The 21,878-nt window shown below is 29.4% G+C and overlaps 1 protein-coding gene across 1 annotated transcript in view; it reads left to right on the forward strand.

Moving 5' to 3' along the window:
* Nucleotides 1-7,354: 7,354 nt before the first annotated feature.
* The window catches only part of wry (weary), a 91,379-nt gene continuing 76,855 nt past the window's right edge, over nucleotides 7,355-21,878 (forward strand). Inside the window, exons 1-3 of the mRNA XM_065499901.1 lie at nucleotides 7,355-8,687; nucleotides 8,823-9,687; nucleotides 9,796-9,955. Of these exons, the coding sequence (XP_065355973.1) occupies nucleotides 7,355-8,687; nucleotides 8,823-9,687; nucleotides 9,796-9,955 (2,358 nt within the window). The remainder of the gene's footprint in view (nucleotides 8,688-8,822; nucleotides 9,688-9,795; nucleotides 9,956-21,878) is intronic.

Here is a 21,878-nt window from a genome sequence, read left to right on the forward strand (position 1 = left end):
TTGAAGTATGAATTATGTATGTAAGTTATTAAGCCTAACTTATCAGTTATCTTTAACGATCCAGAATATATTTACTGTGTGGGGTAGCAAATGAAAAATATCGAAATTACAAACGGTATGAAAATCTTATATAACTGATGGTGAAGGGTATAAAAATTATTTCATACTAACATCACAACACTTGCTGTTAAAAAAATATTAAATTTTGAGGAGGACTTTCTACCATCTTTTGGTTTCGTCTAACGGTTTATAATAAAGGAAGCAAAATAAATTTTATTCTAGAGAGACAACATATAACAATAATTGCAAACCCAATCATGTTTTAATTTTAAACAAATGTTTCTTAGACCATATTTTGTAATGCAAGTTTTAATGAGTTTGAAATTTTTTAGAAAGAGAAGCAAAGTCGTTCTATAACATCTGCTGAGAGAAGATTGGGTAAATATGTCTTTTGAAGGCCTAAAAAATGAAGCCCTAGCTTTATTTTCCACTGGGCCCTAAAACATTTCCGACATTCATACGCAAATACAGTGTCATTTAAAAATGTTTAAACCATAAAAGTCGAGGATAAACCTAAAACTAATTATATTGATTTATTATATCACTTAATAATGATGGATTTTTTCAAACTTTTAACTTTTATTTTTCAATATTTGTACAATATAAATTTATTCAAAGTATCGGCCATTGTTAGCTATGACCTTCTCCCGTCTCTCTGGCAACATATGGATTCCGAGACAAAAAAACTTCTTATATTTTGAGGTCAAGGCCGAATTAAGCTAATATCTGCTCTGTTTTTCCCAGAAAAAGCGTTCTGCATAGATTGAAGCAAAGAGTAGTCGGATGGGGCAAGGTCCCAACCACTTCCTTCGAAATACTTTTTAACAGGTATTAACTCAACCACATGTTGAGTGTTGTCATGATGGAATATTACGGTTGAATGACTGGCCGTATATTCTGGGCGTTTTATGGCCAATGCTCACTTTATAATATATAGGACCCTTTTTCACCCACAACATTCATACATATAATTACATAAGCGCCATGGATATTTGGCTTTGGCGTCGAGTCGGCTGGTAGGTATTGCTTCACATACAATCTTTTACGCTTCGGGTTATCATAATGGATCCTTTTGTTACCGCAAGTTATGATTCGGTGCAAAATCGTCTTTCAAGGTATCTCGGCTTCAATTCGTATGGTACCCAATTTTCCAGCTTTTGGATGAATCCTGCTGCTCGCACATGTTTTAAAATTGCAGTTTTACAAAAATCTTCATGGAGTAATGCCTCCACTTTTTTGGCTGGCCTGGGCGATCTTTGACTTCCGTGTCAAAATCAGCATTTCTGGACGGCACAAACAATCTCTCGCACATCAAACCCGATGGAACACATTCACCATAAGCTTCGGTGTGTTCTACTTCTTTTTTTTAAATTAAGGAAGTAAAGCAAAACTTCCCGAAGCAAAAAAACTTTTTGCTTACACTAAGCGACCAAAAACTGGACCTAAGCTTTACTTTGAGCAAAAAAATATTAAAAAATGTGCACATTTTGGAAAAAGTTAGATTTTGAAAAAAAAAAAAAGTAAAAAATTTTATGTCTTCAGTTACAAAATATTAGTTTTGACAGATATCCCACTCGCCACCCACTATTCGACCAAAAAGGTTTGCAAGGAAAAAAGTCTAAGCTTTCTATTAGGCAACAAAAATAAATAAAAAAAAGGCTATATTTTTAAAAAAAAATCAACAAAATTTTTGATTTTTGAATTTTTGAGTTACAATACATTTATTTTAATAGATATCGAACTCGCATCCCACTAAGCGACCAAATAGTCCTTCAATTTAAATAGCTATACTTTCATTAAAGAAAAAAGTCAAAAAAGTTTTAGATTTCGGAAAAAAAAATATTAAATTTTTTTATTTTTTTTAAATATTTTTTTCCGAAAGATTGAAGAAATAGCAATCTAACTAGTTACATTAATGAGAAAAAACATATGTTTGGCTCCCCTCTAACTCAGAGAGTTCTTGTTGTGTTTGAATTATCATCCAATAGGTTTAAGTAGTTAAAATGATATAAAGACACAAAATAATGTATAAGAATTGTTGCTACTAAAGGGATATAGTTTAAATCCTATTTAAATGAATTTTTTAAAGCGGAAAACGAGTTACTTTTATATTACTTTTATACCTCCTTCGATGATAAAGTTTTCAAAATTGAACGCAATAATTAACTTATGAAAAACGTTATTCAAAAATCTATTGGGCCCTCAAAAAATATCGAAATTTGCAGGTTTAGTGGATTAAAGAAAAAGTAGTCGAGATTATTAAGTTAGTTATGAGCCTGACTGTAAATCAATATACCGCACAAGTATGCGTATTTGTATTTACTTATATGACAGCATGAGCAGCATGAGCAGCATTGTCGTTATATTTTATAACAAAAATGTACAACAAATATAGACAGTTTAAGTGTTATTTTAGCCTTTCTAGGGTTTTATTATTTCTTTTACATTATTTCTTATTTTATACTTCTTTTGATTTAATATATTTCTTATATATAGTGTTGTTGTTATAATTGTTATATATATACTTAAGGGAATAACTACAAACTGTATTTAATACATCCATCCATACATAAGTATTTAGTTCAGACAATACATGTGACAGTACATTTAAACATATCTATGTGAGTGTATTAGATACGGTCTGTCTTTGTCTGAACTTTTGCAACAACATTTAATCACTGCTTTAATGTATGTATGAGTTTCAATATTTCTACTGTAGCGATAAAATCAATTTGTATAGATAATCGAAAATATACATACATGCTAGGGCAGTGTTTATTTTGCATTTTTTAGTTTTTCCAATCTGCCAATGTCTAAAATTGTTCCCGTCATCTAAAGCCAAATACTGAACAAATTTAAACCTCTAACTAAAGCAGGAGTTTGTTTGTTAACATTGATTTTTGTACTCTATTGAAATGTGAATATTACACAATTGATTATTTACTTAGACCTTGGAAGCATTGAAAATCGAGAAACTGGCAAAATAAGGGCCATCCTAATATACTTATATGTACTTTGTATATGAGTATGACTCTTTTTACTACTTACTTTAAATCTGTAATACTTTTACAAATGTATTTATTGTATTTATATTTTCTTTAACATGTGATTTATTATTTTATGTTTCTTTTATTTTTATTTTTATTCTCATTCCTTATTTGTTGTGTCTTTTATCTGGGGATTACTTTACGTGTTATTTTGTATTATTTTCCTCTTAAGCTTTTTACATAAACCAGTATAATTTATAATTGTATTGAATTTAATTTTTTTTTGCATGTTTTTGTTACAATTTTTTAAATTCAATTTGTTTTTAGTGTGAAAAAATAAAGTAATTTATGTGTTTAAGGGATAAAAATGTAATGTGGAAATTAAAAAAATTGTGTAATTAATATTTAAATTGAATATGTAGCAATAGGAATTGAATATTAAATACAATTCAATAAAAAACAAGTAAGAAAGTATGGTCGGTCAAGCCCGACCATATAATACCCCAAACTAAGTAAAAGAGCAAAAACATTTTTCTTTCAAAATTTCAATAATTTATATTTTTGAGTGAATTTCGGAAGTGGGCCTTATATGGGGGCTGTGACCAATTATGGACCGATCACCATGAAATTAGGTCGTGTGATTTATGTCTATATTAAAGTTAACTATGTTGAATTTTGTGTGTATACCAACATTTTTAAGCGATTTATGCACGTTAAAGTGATTTTCGGAAGCGGGTCTATATGGGAGCTATGACTAATTATGGACGGATCGTAACAAAATTTTGTGACATGAATTTTGTATATATAAAACTTATTTGGAGCGCAACTTGTGGAGATTCATTTATAAATTAAACATTTATGACTGATAAAGTCCAATTTCGGAAGGACATTTGTATGGGTGCTAGGTGAAATAATGGACCAATTTCAGCCAGTTTCAACACGCTTGGTCCTTGGGCCGAAAAAATAATATGTACCAAATTTTATCGAAATATCTTCAAAATTGCGACCTGTACTCTGCTCACAAGGTTTACATGGACAGCCAGCCAGCCAACCAGACGGTCGGATGGACATCGTTTAATCGGCTCAGAAAGTGATTCTAAGTCGATCGGTTTACTTTATGGTGGGTGTTAGACTAATATTTTTGGGCGTTACAAACATTTGCACAAACGCATAATACCCTCCCCACTAAGGTGGTGTAGGATATAAACAAGTTAGAAAGTATAGTCGGGCAAGCCTAACCATATACGAAAGAAATAAGTTTTTTTTTTAAATTTGAAATTTTTTTCTTCTTTATGTGAAGGGCCAAAATAGTTATAAAATTATGTTGAAAATGTTTAAAATTTTAATTTTAAATTATTTTTTGATGAAGAAGAAATAAGTCGTGAAATTAGGTGGCGTGATTTGTGTATTTACATATGTATAAAATATATTTAGGTTGATTTTTATTTGAATACCAACAATTTTACAAGATTTATAATTTTCTGAACTGGGCCTTATATGAGAGCTTTGTTCAATATGATGGCCGGTATTTTTGGAATTTCAATGCTCCCAAGGTCTAAAATTGTTCTACGCCTTTTGAAAACAAATGCTAAAAAATTTGAATTTATATCTATATATATAAAAATGAAATGGTCCATGTATGTAATGTCATCACGTGAGAACGGCTGGAGCGATTTGGCTGATTTTTTTTTTATTCGATTCGAAATTTTCAGGAGATGGTTTGTAAAGAAAAAAAATTCCGGGTAAATGTCGGAAATTCTTTTTTTTATGAGTCCAGTCAACTGTAATAAAAAAGCTCCCTAAAGTATGCTGTACAAATTTAGATATTTTATTTGCAAATAAATAAGAACAGGCTGGTGTACGTGGGTTGGATAAACTTGAAGAACTAACATCAACTAGTTTTTAATAATTTTTAGTGGTAGAGTTGTAACTTTACTGTCTTGGACAATTTTGAACCCAGATATAAAAGAGTTAACAACGTCCCAGTAATTAAAATTTGTACAAACTTAACAAGTAACACAATAAAAAAAATCTGAAATTAAATATTAGACAATAGGCTGCAAAATGCTTTCGAGTACTAATTTTAACAAATTTGTGACCAACTACTAACTTTACTCGAAATCTTAAACTTTCAAATTTGTACCACTAAAATCCATAATAATTACAACAGTTAAAATTTTAATTAAAGTATTTATTAGAATCTTCAAAAAAAAACTAATTTTATAAAAATTCGTTTAAATAAATTTTAAATTTGTAATTTGCTAATTTGCACCTTAACCCATTAATGCCTGACCCCCGAATCCGTTTTCCGATTTCTATAAAATACTTAAGCCATTTATATTGCCGTGGAAATTTTTAATTTTTTTTATCTGCCATGACTGAGCCTGCAGGGTATGGGTATTTTTCTACCCACTTCGGCATATAAGGGGGACCAAACCACACATATTTTACATCAGATAAGGTTGATACTTTTAGAAAAAATTATAATGTCTGATGAAATTCAAATAACTACTGAAAAGTCTGGTAAGTCTGAGATGGAGTGTATTTATAAGATCTAAAGTTGTATCTTGACGTTGAAAATAATGGAAATATTGGTCTCCATAAAAGAGGACCATTTTTATGTTAATGAAGAGAAAGTCTAGGAAACATTATATAAAACATATATGGGGTTATTGGGAATTTCTGCATCACTTTATTAATCCTATTCTACTTTTCTATAACTATTATTAAGACCATGGTAACATGGTAACTTAATAATGGATCTGGTAAAGTTTTCACAAATGAATAACAAATTGAGGAGGAATAGAACTCTCTAACTTTACCCAGTAGTTCGACAAGAACTCAATACACCCGTAAACTACACTAATTTTTACTATTGTCTAAACAACTGGCTGACTCTAACTGGTATGTATTGGGTCATTCGTCAAGAATGAACTCGTTGTAATGCAGAGAGATGGTTGTTACTTAAACATTCTCAGGTATTGCATGGCGGAGGCAGTCGTCACTTTGCTGGTCCTAAGAAATCTAGAGATGGGGACATTTGACACTTGTTTTTTTTTGTATTGTACTTCAGAAAGCAGTTATTCAACCTATTATGACAGGTTCGAATGCAGAGTAAATTGTCCATTTGCAATCGACAAAAATTAGCTATTGTCCCCAAAGAGTCAATATCATATAAAGCTTTAAGGTATTCACAATTATAGTACTCCAGTTATTCGAAAACAAACTATTGGTGTAGGTGATTTATCTAATCATGTCTATTTTCAGCCAAGCTGCGCTGAATGGTACTGAAGTAAATTCAGCGAAGTTTTGCGACTGTCTCAATTATAGTTCACCAGATATTTAATAATTACTAATTACTTTGTTTGGGTACCACGCCCACTTTAAATTCCAAAAAATAGTAGCATATGGTATCTTGCAGATATATAGGAAAATGTCAAGGCGATGGGTCCAGTAGTTTAGGATCCTATAACTAACAAATATATATGTTTATATGTATAGATAACATTTATGCTTATCCTTAAACACAAAGTCCACAAATTTTATTTTTCTAAAAATTGTTTCATTAACTAAATTTTTAAACAAACCATCGTTATAATACTTCCCTTATAAAAAATGTTCACCAATTTACAAAACAATAAGGCCAGTTACAAAACATTGTTTCAATTATTTACAAAAAGCCATTGTATTTTTTTTATTTTCTAATAATAATTGCTGCCATTAAAAGAATTTTTTTTATATTTTATTTAGCTTGCGGCTAAAACACACACATTTAGACCACAATTATATACAATTTACACATTTTTCAAATTGAAAGAAAAATGTGAATGCGAAAAAATAAACGACAACAAAATAATGAAAAACCAAAACTGAAAACAAACAAAATAATACATAAAATCAACCACAAACAATACAATTAATTAAAATCATTTACAACACAAAATATGCTATAACAAAAACGAAATTAAATAAAATAGAATAGAATAAAATTAAATGAAATAATTGTTGAGATTTTTATGAATTTTAATAAAAAAAAGTACATATTTTTTCATTCTTTTTATTTGCAGTAAAAAGCAGAAATATAAAAAAAGGAATTAAAAGGGAAACATTAAAATCCTAATACAACCAGGAATCAGCAGCAGTAAAAAGCAATATTAATGGACACTGGCATTAAATTGTTTTCCTTAATTAAACTGTGATTTTGGGTAGCAGTTTTCATGCCACCACATTAATGTTTTATTAACACTCACATTCTAAATTATAAAAAGTCTTCAATTAGCTGTTTAAAAAAATCCTGAAAATTCAATATGAATATTCAAACGAAACTCTTGAAAATCATGCTGCGATTATGGAGTCTAACGTTGGCTGTCAGTTTAATAAGTCTACAATTAACAACAGCCTCTTTGTTGGAATCATCCACAATAAAGGCTACAGACTTAGCATCATCAGTGACAGCATCACCAGCCTCTGAATCAACCACACAAGATACACAAACAAAAGTTCTGCGACTAACAACAACCGCCTCAACGATACAGTTAAGATTACAGGATAGTGATGATGATGATGACGCTGATGCTAAAGATAAAGAAAAACTTGTATTATCATCAAAAGAGTTTTCAAGTAGAGAACAGGAATTGCCAACATCAACTGCAGCTTTCACTACGATTTCATCTTCAATATCTACTCTGGGCTCTTCAAATGCACCGGCCACCATTACCAACCAGGCCAAGGATATGCTAACAAGACAACAAACAGCAGCAGCAGAAGTGGCTGAAGAACATTTAGAAAAAAGCCAGGAAGATAAAATAGCTGATACAACAACAGAAAAACCATATAAAAACAATGATGAATTAGAAAAGGAAATAAAAGAAACTGATTTAAAACAGGTCACAGAAAGTGTTGAGCAAGAACAACAGCAGCACCACCAGCAACAACAGATAACAACGGAAGTTAACTGGCAAAGGGAAACGGATATGCACAAACAATCAACGGGAAATGCCAGAAATGCAGAGAATGATATAAAAATTACAGCAACAATAGCAACACATTCCACCACTAGCAGCAGCACTACCACCACAACTACAGCGCCTCATGATACAACAACCAGCACAACCTTCTATGCAGACACCAACAACAATAATGAAGATGAGGCTGTTGTAGCTGCCACTTCCCCTACCGAACAACAACAGACAACGGATCATATTAAACAAAAGGAAATTGCAGGTGATAATATTCAATTTGCTACTCCACAGCCTTTAAATGGTGAAATGGAATCCATAACCTTGACTTTGACCCAAGACAGACAGGCTATGGAAGATTTCAGGCCTCTCATTAAGGATGCCAATGAAAAGTTAATCAAAGAACGTACCATATTCTCTAGTAAACCTGAAATCAGCAATGAGGAGTGGAAACAAAATCTGATGCCAAATGAATTGGAATATAAGGACAATAAACCTTTAAATTCCAAGAGCTATCAACATAATATTAACTGGAGTCCTTATTTACATCCAGCTACTCCGGTTACCGATTTTACCGGCAAACTATTGCAAGAGCAGGATGGTGTTATTACCGAAATAGAGCAAAAGTTTCGTTTAAATGAATTTGTTAATAATGAAGCCAAACCTACCAAGAATCCTTCCAGCACAACAGACAAAAGCTCCTTGGAGCTGACACAAACAACCACATTTTCCAAGGACTCCAATTTGGCACCTTCCTACTCGGTAAATCATGAAATTTTGGACATTAACAAAAGTCCCATATTAAATCGCTCGCCAGTGGAGTTTATAGAGAGAAGGGTAAAGAAAAGTTTTGATTTTCCCATGCATCGAGTGGCCAGTGATGCCCAGCACTTGCAGCAACACTTTGACTTTGCCAATACGAAATTCAATAGCAACACCAAGGAGCCACAAAATACCCTAGATGTTAACAGTGAATCAGGGCAGCAAAAGGAAGATGCTCCCGCTGCCAGGCCACAACCCGAGTTCTCCACCACCAAGTTTTACAATAGCAAGGAACTATACAATGAAATGCTGCAACACAAATCTAAACTAATGCAGCAGCAGCCACAACCTCTTTCACACAGCAATACTCACGAAAAAGACCTACAAGATCTCTCCAATAGAGCACCCTCGTTGGCTCTAAACAGTTTTGCGGTGTTGCACTCTCCCAAAATAGCCAAACTAGAGGAAATACACGAAACGAAAGAACCGCAACAACAGAAAAGTTTGGCCATTAAAAAAGTAACAGTTAAGACCACCAAACACAAGGAGTTAAATTTCTCTACTGCAACATCGACCACAACTAAAGCAGCTACCAGCAGCAGCAGCAGCACCAGCTCTACAACTACTATGAAACCCATTACTAAGGCAGCTCCCACAAAAGCCTTAACATTGGATACGTTAACAGAAATGCCTTTAGCTGCTTTGGTTAAAACGAAAAAATTTCAAAAGGAATTAAAACGAGCTAAGCTGTTAATCAAATCAATGATGCCCTTACAAAATACAACAGCAACATCCTCAATACCAGCCATAACAACAACTCTAACTGACAGCAACCATAAAGAAGAAATTACCACCAGCACCCTTTCTCCTTCCTTAACACAAACTCAATTGGAAACTAAAATAACCAGCCAAACACCAGCATCATTATTATCTATTCCCTATACAGCAGCCACAACATCAACATCGAGGCCAGCCTCTTCCTATTACCCCTTGTACCCTGAACATACATTGTCCGCTTCCACCTCTACAAATCCCCCCAAAACATCTTTGCGTCCCATAGTACGTCCACGCATTTTAAGTCGTCTACAAGAGAAAATCAATTCTTTGGAATGTGAATTGCAAAATCTGCCACAAGATTCACATTTATGGCGCGGCAACGAAACGCATGAATTGCTATTGCCCATAATGGTAAGTGTCACTTTAGTCGTGCTTGTACTTTATATAGATTTTCCATTTATTTTGTAGTTTGATGATGCAACCAGGGCTTCACTAGTTTTTTTTTTTTTGTTTGTATTAGTTGCATCCTTAATGCTTTTGTTTTGTTTGTTTTTCTTTCATTTTCTGTGTTTTACAAGGACTTTTTATCAGTTTAATGTTCCAGTTTCATTGTGGAGAGCGCTACATTTTAAAATAAGTTATATTTAGTTTAGTGGCGATGTTGAACAGTATTTAGGAAATCTAAACTATTTTAGTTTACAACTTAACTATTTAGCCAAATGTGTAAAAACATTTCCCTTAACTGCCATTTGAATTAATTATTTAGCAAATGCAAAAGCTTCACACTCGAGATATTCAAATTTGACATCTTGTGCTCGACCACAATAGTGTCTTCAAATAGGAACTTCCGAACTTTGACAGTTGATAGCGGCCATACTGTTGAAGCTATATCTGTCGAATTGGCAGTCATTTATTCAGTTAGTTTTGCCAAATAATCATGGACGGATATAGCGTTCAACAACACGTGCAAATTATAAAATTGTTTAATAAAAAAATGGGAGTTCTGTGCGAGCAATGACACGGGTACCTCCCATATATCCTAAATATATAATTTTGAATAAAATTCACAGTTATACTCCTAACATTTTAAAATTTCGTTATAATCATTTTAATAAAGTTATTGTTGTTTGTGGAAATATTTATTACAATCCCAGCAAGGATGGCTGCCATACATCCTTTTCCTTAAAAAACCTATAAACCTGAATAAAATTATTAATTTTCAGAAATTATTGTTCTCTTATAATATTAGATGCAAAATTATGAAAATTTCATCGGAAGGATATTCATAATTCCAAGACATCAAGATTTCAATATCCTGTATAACATCTAATTTTTTTAAAAAAAAACCAAGCATTAATTTAGTTATTAACATTTCAATTCTCGCATGAATTTACATAACTGCCATATATCCTTTTTTAAAAAAAATAGTGAAATATTGTACATATTTTCTAAATTCGGAAGGACGGACATTTTCAAATGTTCATAGACTTATGGTTCAGTTGTAATATTAGAAACTGTATGTTGGATTATACTTTAAGTGTTCATAATATTAGCAGAAGCTCATATTACTATCTCAACCTAAGGATATGTAGGTTATATTCAATATTTGAGTTACTTACATTTACGGTAAAAATGTATTATTTATGGGTACCATCAAAAACAAATTTTTTTCAAGGTCTAGTCAAAACGGACAGATAATGACTTAATATTATAATAAATAACAGATAGGAATTAGATAAAATTAAAGAAAATTTAAAATTGATTAACACGTTTTTTTCAAAATTAAATCAAAATTTGGAATTTTGTTGGATTTCAGCAAAAAAACATACAACATCAAGAACCAAATAAATACACTTTATGCCATTAAACTAATGTTGTTAAATAACGCAATATTTCTTAGTTATTTAAAAGTTTTTTCTTTTATTATTTTATAAAAAGACAAAAATCTGGAGCTATTTCCCCAATCTATTATACTGAAAATTTACAAAATATGAATTTATACATTTAAACAAAAACAAAATTTTAATAGATTTCATACGAAAGGATAAATAATGATTACATTATCTTATAGATAATACTTAACGCTATTCTATAGTAAAACATAATCAAAATAGATTAACATATATTTTACTAATATTCCAACGAAGTTTCAGAATTTCAGGCTTACAATAAAAAAATGTTAATTATTAAAAACTGCGCAGATTTAACAGTTAAAATTTTTTTGACAAAAACCGGAATTTCCCATAATTCCACATTAAAATTCTTTCATTTGCCGTCAATCGCAAGTTTATATCTTTTAAAACGAACTTTTAACAATTATTTTATTATATTATTTATTAAAATATATTTTTCTCTATAAAATTTATGTTGAAAATATACTTACTTTAGCGACCTCTAGTGACGACAAAAAATGATATTTATAAAAAATCTTTTTTACACGAATGTTTTATTTAGTTGTCTATTCAAAAATATAAATTTCATTAACATCAATGACATGAACTTGTTTTTGAATTTTGTCCATTGAACAAAGCACTGTGTAACGTGTCCTCTGTTAGTTTTTTTCTTGTGGGGTTTTCTTAAGTCACCAAACCACTGTGGCACTCAAAGCCAACATTAACATTGTCTGCGATCTAATCCAGACTGATAAATGAGATATCTTAATATCTTGTAGATAGTAGTTGAACATAAAAAGTACGTTTAAATGTTTGGGTTATCGCTTTTAGATCAAGAGACAAATTTTAAAACAAATTTTGGCCGAATTTAAAAGAAAGCAAGGCTTTTTTGTGAAGAAAATATCAAATTCGAATCAGTGTAATCATTTGAACAAGCTGCGACATTTAGTTTGTGTTTGACAACAACTGATAGCAGACTATCGCGTGACTTGAGGAGAAAATGGAAAAAAGTGAATTTTTTGTGCTTATTAAGCATTATTTTTTGCTGAAAAAATCATCACTAAAATCAAGACTAATCTTCATAAAAACTATTGAAAATTTCAATGGTAAAAAAGTGATTTACTGAATTTCGTATCATTTGATGTCTCTACATCCGAAACAAATCACGACCTGGTGTTGTGAAAGATATAGGCATCTCACATGGCTCACTGGTTTCAATTTTGAATAATCACTTGGGTATGATAAAGCTTTCGCAAGATGGCTGCCGCGTTTGCTCACAATAGTCCACAAACACAATCGTGCATACATGTGCAGTTTTCATGACAAACATCCATGAATTGTGCTACGAATTGCTCTCTCATCTGCCTTATTCTCCGGATTTAGCCCCGGGTGACTCTTTCTTGTTTCCAAAACTGAAGAAATGGATCGGAGGATTTGACTCCAACGATGAAATCATCTCACAAAAACTAACTATTTTGTTGACCTCGACAAATATTATTTTTTGGAAGGGATACAAAATTTGGAGAAACGTTGTACAAAGCGTATAGAGCTCAAAGGAGATTATGTTAGAAAATAAATTGATTTTTCTATTCAAAAACCTGTGTTTAGTTCAAAAAATCACGCATTTATTGAGCCGCCCTAATTAAAGTTGAAACTTATATAGACCGTAAAGTCTTTCAATCATTGGCTTAATAATTTTTACATTGTCTTCTCTCAAATACCAACATTTCTAAGAAGTGCAAAATATATTCCAAAAATTTTGTTTTTTCATGAAAGAAAGGCTCTGGCAACCATGATTTTTTTAAGATAATGAAAATCCTAAAATCTATCCATCGATTCAAATTAAGTTGAATAATAGATTCGGTTCTCAAAAAAAAAGTTTAAGTCGGAATATAATGATTTTTATGCTCTTAAAAAATCAAATACTCACTTCTGAGGCTGTGTGGGGTCTCAAATGAAAAATGTAGAAATTACAAACCGAATGACAAACTGGTACTCATGGTAATATATCCTTTTTATAAAGTACACACGTGTCTCTTACTAAGGCATTGATCAGAGGTATACTATATCATGAAAAAGACATTACAAACAAATGAACCTTGGTGATTAAAATTTTTAACATATTCTCTAAACGAATACTCTTGAGCCATTTGGACATTTCCATTTTTATGTTTTTTTAATTTAAAAATATCGATTTTGACTTTTGTCAAAAGTTCGGGCCATAACTGATTCAAGTCTCCATAGAAGGTTAAAACTACATATTAATGGTGGGTATACAAGATTCAGAACGGCCGAATATAACACTCTTAGTTGCTTAACTTCCACTCATTTTATTTTAATGACTGCAGTTTCTGGTTGCTTGGTTGGTTTATAAAACGAGTACATGGTGCATCGAGTAGTCCAATTAAATTAATAATTTTGATTTTCAAATGTTTCCCTCTAAATAACTGACAGCATTTTCATATCAACAGTGGGAATATAAATTATAGTTTCATATTAAGATTAAAGCCAGAAATTCTTAATCAAGTAAATTAAAATGCTTTTTCTTAATCAATATGACTTGATTATAAAAACACCCACTTTATTTAAATATTTGTAAACAAAGGCCTGCTATTGTATTATTTTCTAAATTAAAGTTCTTTGATTAAATAAATAAATGTCCAAAAATTTCTTTTTTATAAAAAAGTTTATTTTTCATTAAACATAAAAGCACAAAAGCATTTATAAAATTCCATTGAAAATCAATAATTGTCAAATATACAATTTTTGTACACTTCACCAAATTGCTAAATGGCTATCAAAAGTATACTTAATTGAAATTTCAAATCGTTTTAAAATATAAGCAATTTTTTTGTTTAACACCACAAAATATTATATTCATTTTAATTTTGCCATATATGAATATAATATTAAACATAAATTTTCAATTCAGCAAAATGCTTTTAGATTTTATGTTAGTTTAGTTGAAGCAATTGTCACAGAAATTGAATGGTTTTATTAATATATTGTTACGTTTTAACCTTTTCAAAACGCTGGTTTATTTCCTTTAAATAAACCGGATACTTTTGATTGCAAATAAAAGCCGTTTAGTAGTTTGAAAATTGTAACAACTCTTTATTTCTTTAAAATGTACAACAACAACAGAATTAAATAGCCACTCAATGTTTTTTATACACGTTTATAAATTCTCAGAAATACAGACACAATTTATAATGTACACGAATTTACTTGAAAAACACAACACACTTTAAGGCACTTAGTTGATGTTTATTCGAAAAGCGTCTCTGATAAACTCACTAACGACTGCAACCTCTGCTACTATTTATAACACTGCCATCTGTACTCTAGATTTCTCTTTAACTGTCTAGAGGTTTCTAATACATACGCCATCTGTGGTGTACTTTCTACAATGTTCTTTAACTGAATATTCGAAATCGAATACAGCGTTGCCAACTTACGATCAAATCAACTGAAATCTTTTATTTAATAATGCCCACAGATATGTTACAGTTATACAGCACTGTTATTTGAAAGCATTATGCTACTTTTAAATCAGCCGTTAAAATCGTTATATTTGAATTCAAGTACAATTTCGTAACAATATGTTTTTAAATGAATATTAATAATATAAACTTGGATATAAACAATTTATAGAACAAATTTCCTTAAATTTTATTTTATCTTTGAATACACAGGTGTTTTTTTTCATCAAATCTGTATAAAATATTCTTCTCACTAAACTTATTTCCTCATTTGATAAGACCATATAAAATAACTATTATTTTTCTTTTAATATACATGTCTCATTAACCCTGCAAAATATGGCCAACATAAAAACTAACCCATTTGTAAATAGAAAACACAAGAAAAAGAGTTTGCTAAAAATATATTTCCATTTAAATTTAGTTATTTAACAAACAAATCTAGATTTTTTTAAAGCATCTCTATGATAATAAATGAAATAATATTGTTAACATTTTATTCAATTTATCTACCGAAAAAGAAAACTAGAAACACAGCAAAAAATAAACTAACAATTCGATTATGCATCCAACACAATTTGTTTTAATAGAAGTGGACAGCAAAATAAACCCCAAAAGTTTTATGTAAATTTAGCTTGGGACCAAAAAAGGGCAAACAAAATGTAAGAAACCAAAAAAAAAGGTCTTTCTTAAAAAGTTTTCAAATCTTAAAGTTGCAGTAAAGGGAAATGTCGGACAACATATCCTTCCTTAACACTCACATACAAACATATGTAAATATAAATGTTAGTTAAATAATAATAACTATAAAAATAAACACAACAACAGTATTATTACAGTTATACCATACATATCTGGTATATAATGGAAAAGAACAACAAATTTAAATTTCTTATTTTAATAGAAAACAAACTGACCGGAAATATCTTTAGTTTTTCCGTAATTTAGCAGCTCACTTCCTTATCTTATTTGTCTACCCTCCACTAATACTCATGGTGGAAATGAAAACATAAGAAAAAAAGTATGTTGTTGGTGTGAACACCTAGAAAGATTTAATTACACGATAACTTGTTTTAATGCAAAACGTAAATTACTTTTTACGTTTTAAAGTTATCGATAACTTCTCTATAGAAAAGTAAAGTTATCGATAACTTTTCTATAGAAAAGTAAAGTTATCGATAACTTTTCTATAGAAAAGTAAAGTTATCGATAACTTTTCTATAGAAAAGTAAAGTTATCGATAACTTTTCTATAGAAAAGTAAAGTTATCGATAACTTTTCTATAGAAAAGTAAAGTTATCGATAACTTTTCTATAGAAAAGTAAAGTTATCGATAACTTTTCTATAGAAAAGTAAAGTTATCGATAACTTTTCTATAGAAAAGTAAAGTTATCGATAACTTTTCTATAGAAAAGTAAAGTTATCGATAACTTTTCTATAGAAAAGTAAAGTTATCGATAACTTTTCTATAGAAAAGTAAAGTTATCGATAACTTTTCTATAGAAAAGTAAAGTTATCGATAACTTTTCTATAGAAAAGTAAAGTTATCGATAACTTTTCTATAGAAAAGTAAAGTTATCGATAACTTTTCTATAGAAAAGTAAAGTTATCGATAACTTTTCTATAGAAAAGTAAAGTTATCGATAGCTTTTCTATAGACAAGTATATTTATTGATAACTTTTTTAAAGAAACGTTCTACAGAAACTGTTCCATAGAGTCTATTCTATAGAAAGTTTTCTATAGAAACTTCATTTTAGAAACATTCAAAAAAATTTCTCTATAGAAACTTCTCTAAAAAAATGTATACTATAGAATCTTCTCTATATAGAGACTTATCTAAAGAATATATTCTATAGAAGCTGTTCTATTGAAACTGTTCTATAGGAACTTTTCTATTGAAACTGATCTATAAAAACTATTCCATAGAATCTGTTCTATATAATGTTTTCTATAGAAACTTCTTTATAGAAACATTTCTATAGACATTTTGCTAACGAAATTTCTCTTTAGCAATATTTCCATAGAAACTTCTCTATAAAAAATGTATTTAGAAACTTCTCTGTAAAAAATTTATATATAAACTTCTCTATAGCATCTATTCTATAGAAACTGTTCTATTAAAATTTTTCTATAGAAACTTTTTATAGAAACTTTTCTTTAAAAAACACTCTACTGAAACTTCTCTATAAAAACCTTTCTTCAAAATATTCTCTATAGAAAATTTGCTCTAAAGGCTTCCCTATAGGAACATTCTTAAAATATTATATGAATCCTGTAATTTAATACAATACACTTTCTTATGCAAACTTTCCTCAAATATATTAAATACAGTCCAAAATGTATCTATTTTCCTTACTTAATTAAATGAATCGCATTTCTTGCAATCCGCTTTCATGTTTCATAGGTTTGCAAAGATAAAATTATAAACAACATAGAATTTAACTTACTTGTTACAAGTATTATTTGTTTATAAATTTCCAGCAACACTTTCGTGTCTAACACTTTGTTACTTTTACTATAAACAGGAGTATTTTCCTGGGTTTTTACACTTCCATAAACAATACAAGTGTATACAAGAGAAAACAAAGCAACAAGAACAGGAAATGCTTTAGCATGTTATCATCAGTATCCGTTTCCGTTTAGCCAGGGGTAGTTTTACAACACAACATTTCTCTATAAATATTTAACTCAGTGTGTATAGGAATTGTTTCTTGTATACTTCTTGTTTGTGTTTGGTTCTTTAGCAATTTTAACTTTGTTTTGTTACTTTTTTCTGCAGTTCAGCACATCCTTTTTCTTATACTTTGTTATTTAAATATGTGTCTATTCAAGATGGTGTCTAACACAATTATAACAGAAAAGGACCAAGAGCTGTAAAGAGTTAAAGCTTAAATTTGTTACAACATGTTGCCCATTAAGAGAGCTTTGATTTTACAAAATTTAATAAAGTTTTTAAATTTAATCAAATTTTTTATATTTTTAAATGTTTTATGAAATTAAGGCCATAGATAACTAGTTATTGTTATGGAAAATAAATATATATTTTATATAACGTTTTAATATGACACTGTTTTATATAGTATTTATAAATATGCATAAATGCATTTTTCCAATTCCGTTGAAAATCAATTATTATCAAATATTAATATTTTTACACTTCACCAAATTGCTAAATGGCTTTCAAAAATAGTTTAAATTGAAAATCTATTTGAAGATATATGCAATTTTTACTTTTAGCACCACAGAATATTAAATTTATTTTAATTTTGCCTTAGAAAATAAATAATATTTTAGATAAATTGTCAATTAAGCAAATTGGTTTTAGGTTTGAAATAACTTTAGTTATAAACAACTGTCACAGAAATCCACAGTTTTAACAGCGAACATTGTGCATGACTTTGCATTGAAATGTTAAATGCAATTGATAATTTGTATTTTTTTTATTAAGTTGCAATGCATTTTCTCAAATAGATTAAATATAGTCCAAACTATTCTATGGAAACTTTTCTGTAGAAATTTTTCTATAAGAAACATTTTTGTAGAAAACATTTCTATAGAAACTTTTCTATAGAAACTTCTCGATAGAAACTTTTCTATAGAAACTTCTCGATAGAAACTTTTCTATAGAAACTTCTCGATAGAAACTTTTCTATAGAAACTTCTCGATAGAAACTTTTCTATAGAAACTTCTCGATAGAAACTTTTCTATAGAAACTTCTCGATAGAAACTTTTCTATAGAAACTTCTCGATAGAAACTTCTCGATAGAAACTTTTCTATAGAAACTTCTCGATAGAAACTTTTCTATAGAAACTTTTCTATAGAAACTTCTCGATAGAAACTTTTCTATAGAAACTTCTCGATAGAAACTTTTCTATAGAAACTTCTCGATAGAAACTTTTCTATAGAAACTTCTCGATAGAAACTTTTCTATAGAAACTTCTCGATAGAAACTTTTCTATTGAAACTTCTTGATAGAAACTTTTCTATAGAGACTTCTCGATAGAAACTTTTCTATAGAAACTTCTCGATAGAAACTTTTCTATAGAAACTTCTCGATAGAAACTTTTCTATAGAAACTTCTCGATAGAAACTTTTCTATAGAAACTTCTCGATAGAAACTTTTCTATAGAAACTTCTCGATAGAAACTTTTCTATAGAAACTTCTCGATAGAAACTTTTCTATAGAAACTTCTCGATAGAAACTTTTCTATAGAAACTTCTCGATAGAAACTTCTCGATAGAAACTTTTCTATAGAAACTTCTCGATAGAAACTTTTCTATAGAAACTTCTCGATAGAAACTTTTCTATAGAAACTTCTCGATAGAAACTTTTCTATAGAAACTTCTCGATAGAAACTTTTCTATAGAAACTTCTCGATAGAAACTTTTCTATAGAAACTTCTCGATAGAAACTTTTCTATAGAAACTTCTCGATAGAAACTTTTCTATAGAAACTTCTCGATAGAAACTTTTCTATAGAAACTTCTCGATAGAAACTTTTCTATAGAAACTTCTCGATAGAAACTTTTCTATAGAAACTTCTCGATAGAAACTTTTCTATAGAAACTTCTCGATAGAAACTTTTCTATAGAAACTTCTCGATAGAAACTTTTCTATAGAAACTTCTCGATAGAAACTTTTCTATAGAAACTTCTCGATAGAATCTTTTCTATAGAAACTTTTCTATAGAAACTTTTCTATAGAAACTTTTCTATAGAAACTTCTCGATAGAAACTTTTCTATAGAAACTTCTCGATAGAAACTTTTCTATAGAAACTTCTCGATAGAAACTTTTCTATAGAAACTTTTCTATAGAAACTTTTCTATAGAAACTTTTCTATATAAACTTCTCGATAGAAACTTTTCTATAGAAACTTTTCTATAGAAACTTCTCGATAGAAACTTTTCTATAGAAACTTCTCGATAGAAACTTTTCTATAGAAACTTTTCTATATAAACTTCTCGATAGAAACTTTTCTATAGAAACTTCTAGATAGAAACTTTTCTATAGAAACTTCTCGATAGAAACTTTTCTATAGAAACTTCTCGATAGAAACTTTCCTATAGAAACTTCTCGATAGAAACTTTTCTATAGAAACTTCTCGTTAGAAACTTCTCGTTAGAAACTTTTCTATAGAAACTTTTCTATAGAAAAGTTTATAAAAATTTTCTAAAGAACTCAACAACATTTTCCACAAATTCCTGGAACTTTTTCCAAAAAAAAAGTTCTTCAGGAACTAGACAGCTTTTCCAAAAAAAGTTCTTCAAAAACAGAATAGAAACTAAACAACTTTGTCTATAAAAGTCGCTCAGAAATAAAACAAATTTTTCTATAAAAAGTCGCTTAGAAGCTGAACAACCTTTTCTATAATATTTCAAACTAATTTTTACAGACAGCGTTGTTAAGTTTCTTAGTTATTTTTAGGTATTTGATAATAGAAAAATTTGTTCAGTTTTTGAGAAAATTTGTATGAAAAAGTTGTACAGTTTCTGAGCAACACTTAACTTTTTATAAAATTATTAGTTTTTTTTAGACAATAGTTTTGAATAATTTTTTTTAGAAAATGAAAAGTTGTTCAGAAACGGAACCACCTCTTTTATAAAAAATTAAAAATCCCTCAGAAACTCAAGATCTTTTTTTTTAATAACTAAACAATTTTTCATATAGATAATTATTGTTAGAACAATACTGCACTATAACATATCATCAAAAGCTATCGAATTAGCACTTGAAAGCAGCAGAGTTTTAATCAACTTTAATTTATTTTTATCTAAAATAATTAAGCAGTCTGCTAAAGTCTTCCTCATGTCAGCCTTTGCTTTATTTCTTAACCTTAAAACTTTATGATTTTCTAATTATTTTTCTACACTATATAGATTTGCAAACCCTACTGGACTCCCACATCTTGGTTTGCTTTTAACAGATGGGTAATACGTAACTCCCGAAATTGTTCAGCAGCCAGTGATGTAAGTTGTATATATTTTTTTTGCTAATTGGCAGAGCTTAATGAAGCTAAATTGCTAGCATAGATGCAAAAAGCATAAGCTTTAGCTTAGACCAGCAAATGGCTAAAATTACTGCAAAAATGCTTTAATTTTAATTAAATATCTATCATATATAACTTGTGTTTATCGCATTGCACTTGAATCATTTAAAGTGGTAGAAATGTTTATAAAATTCCTAGTTAATTTATGGTTGTTTAGACAACAATTCTTAGTATAATCTTGAGACTGCTACAGACCTTTTTTAGTTTTTGGTTCGTTTGTGGGTACTTTTGACAGAATTTGCATTTTTGTGTGAAAATTTTAATAAAAATTTAAATAATAACAACAATATAAACTGGTTTACTGGCAAAAACAATGTACGCAATCATGAACAAAAACTTTTCTTTTGATTGTTGAAGCATTGAATGATGTTTAATTAACATCATTTTATATTGTTCAACACAGCCAACTATAAATGCATTCAGACATATAGAAAAAGATTTATTTATATTTATGTGTCTATGCAGAGATAATTGTTCAATCAAAGGGTAATCAAATATAAAGTGTTAATTTGGATAACTTAAGTCAGTACAGAAAAGCATTCTTATCTAATGCAAGTCAATTACAAAACCTAATAATTTTTAAACATTTATTATAATTCAGTTCCCATCATTTCAAATAACACTACTTGCATTTACACTTTGTTAACATTGAGCTTGATTTTGTTTATTTCTAACTCGATTTTTTGTTTTGCTTTCTTAAATTGTTTATCTATACACAATTTGTGAAATAATTAAGTTCACTTCAGCAAAAAATAAAAAATATACTTTATTTTTATAGAGATATATTTTTGCAGTTTTATTTTGGTGCTTATTTTGTACATTTCAAAGTTGTTAGAGATATGAAAACAGTAAAAAAAGATGGAATCTTAATAAATAAATACTTCAGTTGGAAATTTTTCTCTTGAATGTC

The sequence above is a fragment of the Calliphora vicina genome, chromosome 2, assembly GCF_958450345.1.
Source record: "Calliphora vicina chromosome 2, idCalVici1.1, whole genome shotgun sequence".
Classification (NCBI taxonomy): domain Eukaryota; kingdom Metazoa; phylum Arthropoda; class Insecta; order Diptera; family Calliphoridae; genus Calliphora; species Calliphora vicina.